Source organism: Homalodisca vitripennis, chromosome X, assembly GCF_021130785.1.
Source record: "Homalodisca vitripennis isolate AUS2020 chromosome X, UT_GWSS_2.1, whole genome shotgun sequence".
NCBI classification, from domain to species: Eukaryota; Metazoa; Arthropoda; class Insecta; order Hemiptera; family Cicadellidae; genus Homalodisca; species Homalodisca vitripennis.
The window spans coordinates 74,493,264-74,505,627 of record NC_060215.1 but is presented as its reverse complement, the minus strand read 5'-3'; the positions used below and the strand labels follow the sequence as shown (position 1 = coordinate 74,505,627).

Below are 12,364 nucleotides of genomic sequence, written 5' to 3'. Positions count from 1 at the left end.
TAAAACTTAAACTATAATCTCAATTTCTTAAACTATCATATAATATAATATATATAATATAATACATTCTTAAACTATAATTTAGGCTACGTGTCTAACGTTTGATTTTTAATTCCGATTGCAAGTACTACACCGCATTCACTACATCCCACGTCACAATGGGCTGTTTTTATTGCATTGTTTTTTTTTAATGTGTAATCATTTTAAGCCCATTATAGTAATAATCATTTTGTTTTCGCACATTTTATAGATTTTATACAGTTCTAGAACTAAATTGGTTCGAACAATGGATGGTAAATTTACAACTGCTAACAAAGAACTGAGTCAAAGTTTGCATAAAACCGTAGTATGATTTTTGATTGCAGATCAAAGATGGCAATGTTTTTGTACTATCCGGGGTCAATGTCGACTCAACTGGCCTCTACAAGTGTGAAGTGTCAACGGAAGCTCCCATTTTCTTCACAGTCGTTGATTCTGCTTTCGTCACTGTTGTTGGTCAGTATGTCAGTTTAATCGAATGTTATCAATTTTCACTGATCATTACCAGTTTTTTTGTTTATTGAATGGTAATTTGACAGATAACTCAACCGGTGGACCTTAATAAATTTAAAGCTTAGCTTACTTGGTAAACCAAACAGAAAAATTGCACTTGGTTTTATAGTTTGCAACAAAACAGCTTTAAAATTCTACGCTTTAGGTTTACAACAACGTTTGCATTTATCCAAAATTGTAATGTACTGACCTTATAAATTGTACGTACAAATGAAAGTATAAGTAATTCAGAAATGCTTACACCACATTGTAACCCGACTGAAGTAGTGTCGTTTTGCTCGTAAAATTGCAGTTAGCAAAAAGGTAGTGTTTTGACAACACCAGGAACATAAACAGCGAAAATTAAGAATTATAATATGCATAATAATAGGCGAGGAAATGTTCAATAAGGGGGGAGGGGGTGCTGTTAGCCACAATACTGGCCCCTTTTGGTTCAACCCACTCCCACATGCCTAGCAGCGTGGTGATTTCCTGGCCAAACCCAAAGCTCTAGTCATCACCTCAATCTACCCAGAAACATAAATATGAGTGACTCAGAGATTTATAGCAGTACATTACCAAAGTATTCGCAGAGACGTGATATCGCAGCGCCGTGAAATTACCAAACGATATGCACACTAGTGATACGACACGAATCGATTGTTCGCTGAAATGCATTAGACTTATTGATTGTTATTGCAGTGGATAACGATCCTAAAGTGGTTCAAACAATGGATAGTTAAATGCCTTTCAAGTGTATTACAAGCTGAGTCTAAGCATGACTCAATGGCAAAACCGGTAAAGTCACACCCTACCTTAAGACATCAATAACTTTTGCTCGTGAAAACTTTCTTAAATCAATAAATAAGCACATGACTTGTAGGACTTTTGAGCATTTCAGTGAACTAATTTTGGATAGTAAACCACACTAGCAATACAACTACTCCGGAATCAGGTATTTTAAGGATTTATCATACGAGATGTGACCATGATATCCTCTCACTGGACTCTTAATGCTACCTAATAACATAGTGATCAAAAACAAAACAAAATTATTTTAGCACTAGTTTGAATACATCCTTCGTTTTTATAACTTACCAAAGGGTTTTTGACGAATGGATCTCCTATGACAGACGGAAAGCATCAAACACATACGGTTGAAAGTTTTCATTAAAAAGTGGTACATACCATTTAAGTGCGGTTGTTTGAACAACAAAAAGACCTTGACAATCTTTTTTTATATAAAAAATGCGTTTTTTCACATCTTTTGCATTAGACTCAATGTTTCTAAAAAACGACAGAACTTACAGTTATGAGACTACTTCTATTCAATTTATTAGGTGAAAGACCATAAGAAAATTTAATACGCCCATTAATCTACCTTACCAGAGCATTTCCTGTTTAATACACTTTTTTCGGTTTTTTCACATAAAGAATAAGCTTCCTCAGCTTCTGCATATCTACGTGAATCACCCTTTATAATTAAAATGTTCCTTATTTATTTATAAACATATGGAACTGAGCATAACTATATATATATACGCGTATATATATATATATATATATATATATATATATATATATGTGTGTGTGTGTGTGTGTGTGTGTGTGTGTGTGTGTGTGTGTGTGTGTGTGTGTGTGTGTGTGTGTGTGTGTGTGTGTGTGTGTGTGTGTTACATTTATCCACAGAGGACAAACATCTTTTAAAAATTGCAAAATTTCTTACATATTTTCGACTTTTAACACAGCAAACATTTTACACTTGTTAAATACAAAAATATCTAACTTACCGTGTGACCCGGTTTTTACAGTTTTTTTACCTCTTTTTTATCGTTCTGTAGGATTACTGTATCTCCAGCCAAACCTGTAGACTAGTCCACAATAATCAAAACGTATCTAAACATATTATACAGCACCACCCAAAGTATTTAGTAAAATGACTTTAATAGATTTTTAATAGATAAATGATTTTAAATAGTTCCTGGTGTATGATATATTTCTATGTAATTGAAATTTTTAACTCTTTCATATTATTAACTCATAACATTATCAACTTTATATTACTATCAAATTCAATACATATAATCTTGTTTCGTAATGTAACTACACATTTGAAAGTACAAGTAAAATGTATGTGACTTCTATGAATATATAAATATTTTATATCTCATTTGTACTGTGTAATGAATAATTGATTCTAAGGAATTCGATTAAATTTTAGTTTGTTACCAGTATTTTATTGAGGCCCAAACGATTATCGTTCAGATAACGGATTTCACACATCAACAAGCGTGGCTACTTCTTGTATAGGTGACAAGATTTAGCTTGACTATTTATGATGGGGTTTGGCTATTCAGCCACTTTTAAATCTTTGGTACCTTGTTTTCATGTTAGCGAATGTTTCTTATTCCTAGCTTCACTTTTTAGATGTCTGACTTTAAACTGTTTTAGAAAAGATCTCTTGATAGAAGTTTTCTATTAATTTATGGGTTCCGAAATCAAAGAGCTACAGGAATGCTATTACAAAAATGCATGCACAGTATTTGTATTTATAATATTTTAAAAGGAGTACATTGTGTACTGTGCATTACGTAGAGTATATTGTTTTTAAACTGTGTTTATTATCTTTCATCATTCAACGTAGGTATTTAGTGACTGACGGGTCTTGTACCTGCGCCAACAACACTTGATAATGTCTACATAACTAACTAAAAACACATGTTCTTCGAACACACTCCATATCATTGAATGCTGTCATATTCATGGCCACCCCTGTCAACTGATCTTATGTCAACTACATTCATGAATTTTAATATTTTCCCTACTGGCAATGCTTTTATGTTCTTATGTAAACTTGTATCATTTTACATGTTTGTTGTTATACAAAAGCTATGGCAATCTAAGGATGAAATATATGACCTACAAGTATTTTAAATGAGTAATGTTGCATAAATATTGCCACTAATAGTACTTACGGATGAAGTGTGTTGGTAATTTTACTCGTAATATAATTTTCATAACTATAAAAAGTATTTAAAACAATGTCCTTCATTGTCCACTAAGATTTGGCATTTTATTTATGAGAAACCTAAAACTAATCCGCATCTTCTAGGACTAAATTAGGTATTATCGAGAAACTCTCCTAAGGGGAAACATAAGAAGCATTTTTACGTTCATTGGTCATCTAGAATTTAGTGTTAGTACGATGTTCCAACACCACACCAATCAGGAAATGAACCGTCTAGTCATATACTATTTCAACGAACATTATTGCTATCTAGTAAAGTTGTAATTTAAATTTTCAAAATTTGAGCAAAACTACAGGATGAGTGCATTAATTATTTTTTTGCATTAATTAATATTTGAGATAAAAATTAATACTTCTAATTTTTATCAAACAAAAAAATGCCAACAATAATAATTGTAATAAGTAATTATAACAACTGTAGTTGTAATTGTATTGTCAATATGTAATTGTTTTGGTACACATATCCAAGTAGCGACGTGTATGTATATAATAATAAATTTAAGTCTGCATGTCAGTGTTGTTGAAAACTTAAAATATAATTTACAGTTTATACAAATTTTTTAAACCAAGATGGAAATGAAAACTTGCAGTAATACTTTCCGCTATAGATAGTGCTAATATAGGTTATCAGACAATTGTACAATACCAAATAGCTTTATAAGCGCACTTCAGTCACTATTCAATTGTTTAATTTTATGTTTCATAACATTAGGATAGAGTCCGTAAAACATCCAAATGTAATGCATTGTTTACAATTACGTTTGTATTAACCTACAGGCCAAATGGATTAGCAGGTGTAAATAAAATAAATCAAATTAAATATGACGTATAATTTACGTATTTATATTTTCAATTTCCGAAGAGCTATGCATTACACCCTGGTTTTATATTTGTTTAGTAATATGCTCGTTTAACTAAAGTCACGGCACGGTGTGACATTTTCAGATTTTACAATATTTTTAACTCAATATTATCTTTTCTTAATTTCTTGATTTATTTATTACACAGTAATACCAAATACAAATAATACTTACGATATAATTATTTCTCATTCCTTTCATTTACATTTCATCATTAATCACACGGATATACTAAATGAATGAAATTAAAGTATGTGGCAATGGGTTATATTATTTAACACATATATACAAGTAATTTGTTAAGTAAAAACCATTTAGTAATGGATCAAAGGAAACTTGACTACTCTCTGTTGACCCGAAAATCAAAATCTCTTTTTGAAGAACGTACTTTTATTGATATCAACAATTGTGTTCAACATTTCAACAGCCTCAATCTTTAAAGAAACACATTAAAATCCAATGTTATTAATTTTACTCTGCGGCATTTAGACCCAAAATGTGGCTATGCCGTCATGTTGGTAGACAATTATGGAAATATTTGACAGCACTAAATTCCTTCGAATTGCACCTAGATCGAGGGCTGACATTAAATAATCATATTGACCATGTTTGCACAAAATTATCCTCAAGTATTTATGTTTATTAGTCATTAGCCAAGTATACCTCAACTCAGGTTCTGATGGCGTACACAAATATATAATATGTATGTATACATATGTACATATATACAATATATATATATATATATATAAAATATATATATATACATGTTATATATTTTTACAGGATAACAAAGTTATTGTTAGTCTTAAATTTGTTATATTGTATGTTTTTATTTAAATTTTTAGACTTTAATTTTTTTTATTTGCATAAAAAGTTTATTTCATGTTAAAATTTATATGTTTATATATTTTGTATTCTTCTTTTATGTAACCACTCTTTATTTTATTTTATATGATGTCTGTGATATACATTAGAATACATCATTTACTAAATTTCTAAAGTGAACTTAGCTTATGGCGTCATAACTCATACAATCTTATAACTATACTAGAATTATTTATTACATAGAAATATGTATTTTTTATTATTCTATATTATTGTGAGTAAATGACTGGAAACTCCCTATTAAAGATGTTAAACATTTAAATTCTTCTTTTAAAATTTGTTATTGAGAAGAACGTTATGACAGAATAATAGGATTTCTGACATTTGCCATAGTTATATGTAAAATAAAAGGATAAAACCACGTTTCTAGGATTTAAATGTAGTCTTTTCTTCAGATGAAAAGGCCCTAAAGCATTAAAAAATATGACAAAATTTAGCAAAGGAATGCCACTCAAAGTTGATGTAATTAAGTGATACTTGACTAACTGCATTGAGTCTAGAGTGGACAAAATGAACGCAAGCGATAGCTCTGCACAAGAGCCAATAACAAAATGCGTCACACCCGAACTAACAAAGATTGTTTGTTCATTACAGTGGAACCCGATATTGGTCCAACGATTTACGTACATAATGAGAAGGTCCAAGTCGGACAATCGCTGAATGCTAGCTGCGCCACAAGAGGAGGCTACCCATTACCAAACCTTACCTGGTTTGTAGATGGTGAGCAGGTTAGTAGGACATAAACACATGCACATTGTAGGTGTCCAATACCAAGTTTGTACCTCAATGACTGTAGTTTATAGATATTGTTCAAATATTTGATAAAAGCTATTTCGTTAAAGAAGTGGTAAGAATAATCTTCTGTCTTAGAGGATCCTAGACTGGAAGGTTTTGAAATATATAAAAATATGGTCTGAATAAAATAAAATATTAAGGATATATAACATTAAAGACCTTATTGTTTTTAGCAATCATACATTTACCCCAGTATTATTTATTGAATAACTATTGCTTAAGTATTTAACTATGTAATTTTCATCAAACTCATAACAGTTTTCCTTTTTAAATATTCTGGTTTATTATACCTCTGAGGTGTGTAATCTTGTTTTTTTGTTAAATAAAAACTCATCGTCCCAACAAAAAAATAAAGAAAAATATTCATGAGTAAATACTCATGGTTTTGAGTACAAAATATATAATTATTTTAGTAACGGCTTCTTAACAAGTAATGCACCATTTAGGTCACGAATAGAATTTTATCTCTAACGTCTAACAGTTTGTAGAATATAAACTTTAAAATATCCCAACTTTAAAAAACTCCCAAAAAAACCTGGAACACTTGGAAACAATAATCTACGAAAACACACCGCTGATATATACAGATTAGCAGTTTGTTTTCTAAATGTCCTCTTTACGGTTCTTCTTTGCCTAATAGATTTTCACATTTCCTTTAATTAAGTTATGTTAGGAGAAAGTATTTGGTTTTATAGAAAACTTATATTACATTATTACAGAGTTCTTGACAGGATGTTGTGTGTACAGGTGACATACCCAGACAATAGCCGAATTACGCAGTACACAGTGGAAGATGATGTTGACAGTTCTGTAAGTGAGCTCTCACTGCCGATAGTGTCCGCTTCACCTAATGGACAGATTCACCTTCGATGTGAAGTTTCTCAATTTAATGTGTACAATGCTTCGAGCGTAGCAGTAGTAGAAGGAGTACCTAGTTCTTCATCAACAATACAACAATTTTATGTTACAGGTAAGCACTTTAAGCATGATGTTGTTAATTTCAAGGAACATTAACTTTCTGTTTTCATTTCAACACATGTATATAAAAAATTGTTTTGTACATTTTTATGCCATTTAAAACTTATTCTTAATAGGATTTTATTTTATCGCGCAGTTGTCAGCATAAGGTAATGCTAACAGTCATTATTACAACTCTTAACGACATTTTGTTTCAGTTTCAATTTACCTCAATGTTGATTTCACCATTTTAGATTATGATAAATAAATGGAGTATGTAGTAGTTTTGATTTTCTTTATATCGGTTATAATATGATATGAAATTGCCTGAAATAAGTTATTCCTTTCTACATTAAGCAAAATTGATTGATGCTAACATGCACGAATAAGGTACTCTTATTTGTTTACTACGCCTATTAAGCTAATGCTAAAAAAATCTAGTATATTATGTCTCAGTGAGCATTGGCTCAGAAATGAGCAGGATGACCTCTGAATTCCTGCCAACTACAATATTTGGCTTTTGTCGCATTTCTCACACTCACTGTGGTATTTTATTGTTCCTTAACTAAAGTTTAGCTGGATCTTGTACTACAATTAACCTCAACTCCTCTTGTGACGAACTTAATTCTGAAGTAGCAGTTGTGGAAATAACATAACATCAACTTAATTGTAGTTTGACTTTCCAGATATGAATGCAGAATTTGGCATTAATACAAAGAAATCTATACTTACTAAGTTTTAAAATTTATTGAGACAATTTAATTTGTACTATGTCAATCATCAGCCTTCACGTGGGCAAGCACGTCTTGCAAACAGCATAGCTGATTGTACACCAAATAGTTTTTTATATAGAGGTAGTTCAGCCAAGTCTGTCTGATCATGACGGTATACAATTTGAAGAGGATTTAAATTTGATTCTAAGTAGCTATACTTCCATTGACAAGCCTGACAGTACTACGGTTCAACATATTCAGGTTACTCTTTTTAACTGTGAACGTTTTAACTTGGCTTCGCTCAAGACTGACTAGTAATATCTGTTAAACAATATACCTAACATAAGTGAGGGTGGAGTGGGACTAGCCACTTTGGAGTCCTTCCTTAACACGTTTTGACTATGTTTGAAGGATATGCCCCATTCACAACCAAGAAAGTACATGAAAGTACTTGTCCATCCAGGAACAGTTTTAAAAACAAATGGTATAATGATGAGCACAGAAAAACGAAAGATGAAATTTACCTTCTGTTAGACATATTCAAAATAAAAAAAAGTGGAGAAATCCTTAGTATTTTGCGTGATAAGAGAAAGGCATATATGAGAGCTCTACAACCTTGTAAATTGTCCTTCAATGCTACAAGAATTGAAGAAGCGTCCAAAATGCAGCATGATCTAGATCATAATCAATGACATGGTTTTAACATGGTTTTGTCAAACGGTGCTCGACCACTTCAAACCTCTTATATTTTCCAAGCGTTTTGTAACTCCTACCAAGTAGACACATCTACACGTATTTCTCGAAAATATTTTATCGAGCTAGCCACAATTACCTTGTAGCTTAGCTCAGAGCTGTTGGTGTTGGCGGGGCGCTCTTGTGTTGGCTGGAATGTTATCTTCGTGACTGTTGTCTTCAGGTGCGAGTGGCGGGCTCGTTATCCGAACCTTTCCCAGCTGGTTCAATGTGTGGGTTTTAATATTCCACTATTTGCTGATGACGCTAAAGTTTTCACAGAAAAATATAATCAGTGGAAGATTGTATGTCCTTATAAAAGAGTATTGATTTGCTGGCAGAATAGTTCGACGTTGATGGTATGCTGAATATTTCCAAGTGCTCTTTTTCTAGATCTGATACTCCAATTTTTTATTATTATAAACTTAATAACTAAAATCCCCACGTTGTACTAAGGGTCTGAGTGTAATATTTTTTCCGACCTCCGGTTCTCATGAGCATATCAATCACATTTCTAAAGAGGCTAATGCAGCACTCTATTTCGTTATTAGGACCAGTCGTGACACGGGTTCTGTCCAAGCTCTGAATACCCTCTACGCCCATCTTTTTAGACCCATGCTTTAATATTCCTCTACTGTTTGAAACCCATACTTTTTTGGTCATATTATTATGTTTGAGATCGAACAGAACCACCTCATTCGCTTGATTGGGCTGCGGCTGCGCTTCGAGTACCGTAATGTGCCGATTGATGACCTTCAACTTCAGTTCAACTTAAGACCCCTCCATTCAAGACGCAAAGTTCATGATCTGCTATTTCTGAAAAAGTTGATCTGCTCTGTCATCGATGCATCTGCTCGAGTTGCTGGACTTCCGGGAATCGCACCCCCGGTTGTTTGCAAGGCGACACTACTCTACCCAGCACATGTTTCATAGTCCTTTTCTTCTCCTTCAATGGCTGGCTAAGAACCTGCCCGGTCATCTGACCTCTTCAGTATGAGCGGTGATACCTTCAAGAGAGAACTACTTGTGTCCTGACCTATATACTGTCAAATAACCTTCACCGTTTTGTATAATAAGGTACCGTCTAATTACTCTTGTTATTATATTTATCTTTGTTGTTAATCTGTTGTTTTGCTATTGTACTTGATTGTTTTTTTATGTATTTGTAGTTATTAGTATGTTATATAGTTTATTATTTACATCTTGAATTGTATTGCTTTGTTAGAATGCACTGGTCTTTTTTGACCGTTCGAATAAATAAATGATGCAAATGGGTAATGTATCTCCAGACAGTTTCAACAACTGCTAAGGTGAGGGGTAGTGTTGATGAGGTTTTAAAGTGTATTGAAAGATCTGTGAATCCTAATAATGGTTGTAGTTTTTTCTCAGGTCACTTGTCAGGTCACTATTAATTTGTTTAGTAATATTCAATTCGGCCACAGAGAAGGTTTTTCACAACAATGGTAATGGATAGTCTTGTGACAGAATTGTACTTAGCTGTGAAAAAAGGCTCATCACTCAGGCCACACTATGTGATCTGAGTAACACTTTTTTGCGAGGTACATGAATTTCTTATTCATAAATTGCATTATTATGGCCTCAAAGGTTGTGAACTTTGAATCATATCTTAGCAATAGAACACAGTAGGTTGGTGTAAATTTTAAGAGATCTTTGATATCAGATGTTAACCAAGGAGTCCCAAAAGGCTCAATTTGGGGTCAGTGCTCTTTATAATTTTAATTAATGTATCATGTTTCTTGTAATGTTGATTGTTTTCCATTGTATATGCAGATGATACTTCTTTGGTTTCTTGTCACAATAAAATTCACTCTCTTGAACATATCACTCAAGAAGAGGACAACGCTGTTTACTGGTTTACTGTCAAATGCTAAAACAATGAAAAAGATTATTGTATAGTTGAATAATGCATATTTATTTGATAAATAATCCGAGAATGTAAATGTTTTGGGTATCCTCATTGATTTTAAATTAACATGGAAATGCCATATCGAGTTTGTGTGTAAGAATTTGTTTAGAGTTATATTTTTAATAAGTAGTTTAAAGATTATTCCTAAGGTTTATTTCAGAATGACCTATCGTACTTTTTTGAGAGCGCAGTAGGTATATGGCTTGATTGTGTGGAGTAAACGTATAGGCAATATTGGCAATGTCTAAATTTTTCAAAAGAAAGCTATCAGGATCTTGACTAACTCCTTGTTACAAGAACATACGCCTAGTAAGCCCTTGTTTGTTGAACAGGAATTCAGAGTCAATTTGTATATTTATGAAATAACTAAGATTGTGAGAAGCTAAATTGATATTTTTAAGTCCATGTCTGATGTCCATGTCCACAACACTGGGTTTATAAACAAAATTGATGTAAAAATATTTAAATTGACAAAAACAAAAATATCAAATACACTTGCGGTAAGATTGTATAATAAGTTTCCAATGTTTCTGGCAAAATTTAACATGTGATAAGATGTTCTCTGACAGACCGTTTAATTGGCTTAATCCACATCTTATGTATTCTGTTTATGAATTTCTCGAAGGATAAATTATTTTTTAATTGAATAGGCCTGTTTCTAATGTTAATATTTGGCTTTAGTTGTTGGTATTTACTTTATGTTCTTTGCTACCTAACTTTTTATATCTAAAGCCTATATTTTTTTAATAATCTTGTTTACTTAAACTGTTACTTTTTTACTTTCAAAATTGTATATCTGTTGTTGTCTTATTGGTTATTGTTATCTGAATTTATTTTGTTATTTTATATTGTAGTTTACCATGTTATAATATTATTTGACCAATGAAGATCTGCCTGGCGACAATGCACTGTTATTATGTTGTTGTCTGCTTTCTATTTTAAATTTAATTTACTATGTACTACTGATAGTTTTAGTATTAGTATTTTTATAATTTTTCACGAGACATATTGTAGTTTTATTTTAATTTCTTAATAGTCAATAAATATCCTAAGAACTATTATACAACCTGGGGACCATCGGCTTAAATGTGAACCACCGCCAATGGCCGAGCAGGTGAGCTGCTTGCAAGGCTATGATCGGTCAGCAGTCGAAATAAACAAGAGTGACTTCTCAGAATGAAAAAATAAGTTTCAATTTTCAATTTTAGAGTTTTCAGTACAGTTTCCTTATTTCAAATTAGAACATTTATCCGTTAAACCTTCTAAACAGGGCGAAAGGGTTTCTTGTACATATACATACAATTAACATATACATATTTGACATTAACAGAAAAGTCACATACATATATCAAAATTTCAACTAACTTTGGAACGTGCAGATTTAAAATTTAAAACCTGAGCCTTTTCTAACTTCATAATTGGAAGAATAAATAATTTTCAAATATTAATTTCTCTATTAGCCATTTAACGATGCTCATCTTGTTCAGAGGGTCAAATATACATAACACATTTTTGTTTTTGCACTTTTAGCGTGTTAATCGCTCACAAAAATTACACATCTGCAACAAATATACCACTAGACTTTAACAAACGTTGACCTAAACAATGATATTAAAACTGAATTACAACATAATGTTTAATTTGATGTTACTTAAACTCTGACTACTAACGTTTCAATTATTTTAATTTTGTTTTATAGTCACTATTGTATTAACTGAAAAAAATAAAGTCATTCGAGGGACCAACCGACAGAAGTGACTATTTTTTATGACGGGTTGTGAATATATGTGTTGAAAAAGAACGTTTGCTAATTATTAAATGGATATTTTAATATTTTAAAATAATAACACTAAATTTTTTACATATAACAGTTTTTAAACTTTCTACTAATACGTATTATACATATTTTTTATACTTTTTACATTCAAATTAT

At 31.7% G+C, this 12,364-nt stretch overlaps 1 protein-coding gene across 1 annotated transcript in view; it reads left to right on the top strand.

The window, feature by feature from the left end:
* The window catches only part of LOC124368527 (T-lymphocyte activation antigen CD80-like), a 30,102-nt gene that overhangs the window by 15,708 nt on the left and 2,030 nt on the right, over positions 1-12,364 (top strand). Inside the window, exons 4-6 of the mRNA XM_046825767.1 lie at positions 366-495; positions 5,902-6,035; positions 6,850-7,072. Coding sequence (XP_046681723.1) covers positions 366-495; positions 5,902-6,035; positions 6,850-7,072 — 487 coding nt within the window. The remainder of the gene's footprint in view (positions 1-365; positions 496-5,901; positions 6,036-6,849; positions 7,073-12,364) is intronic.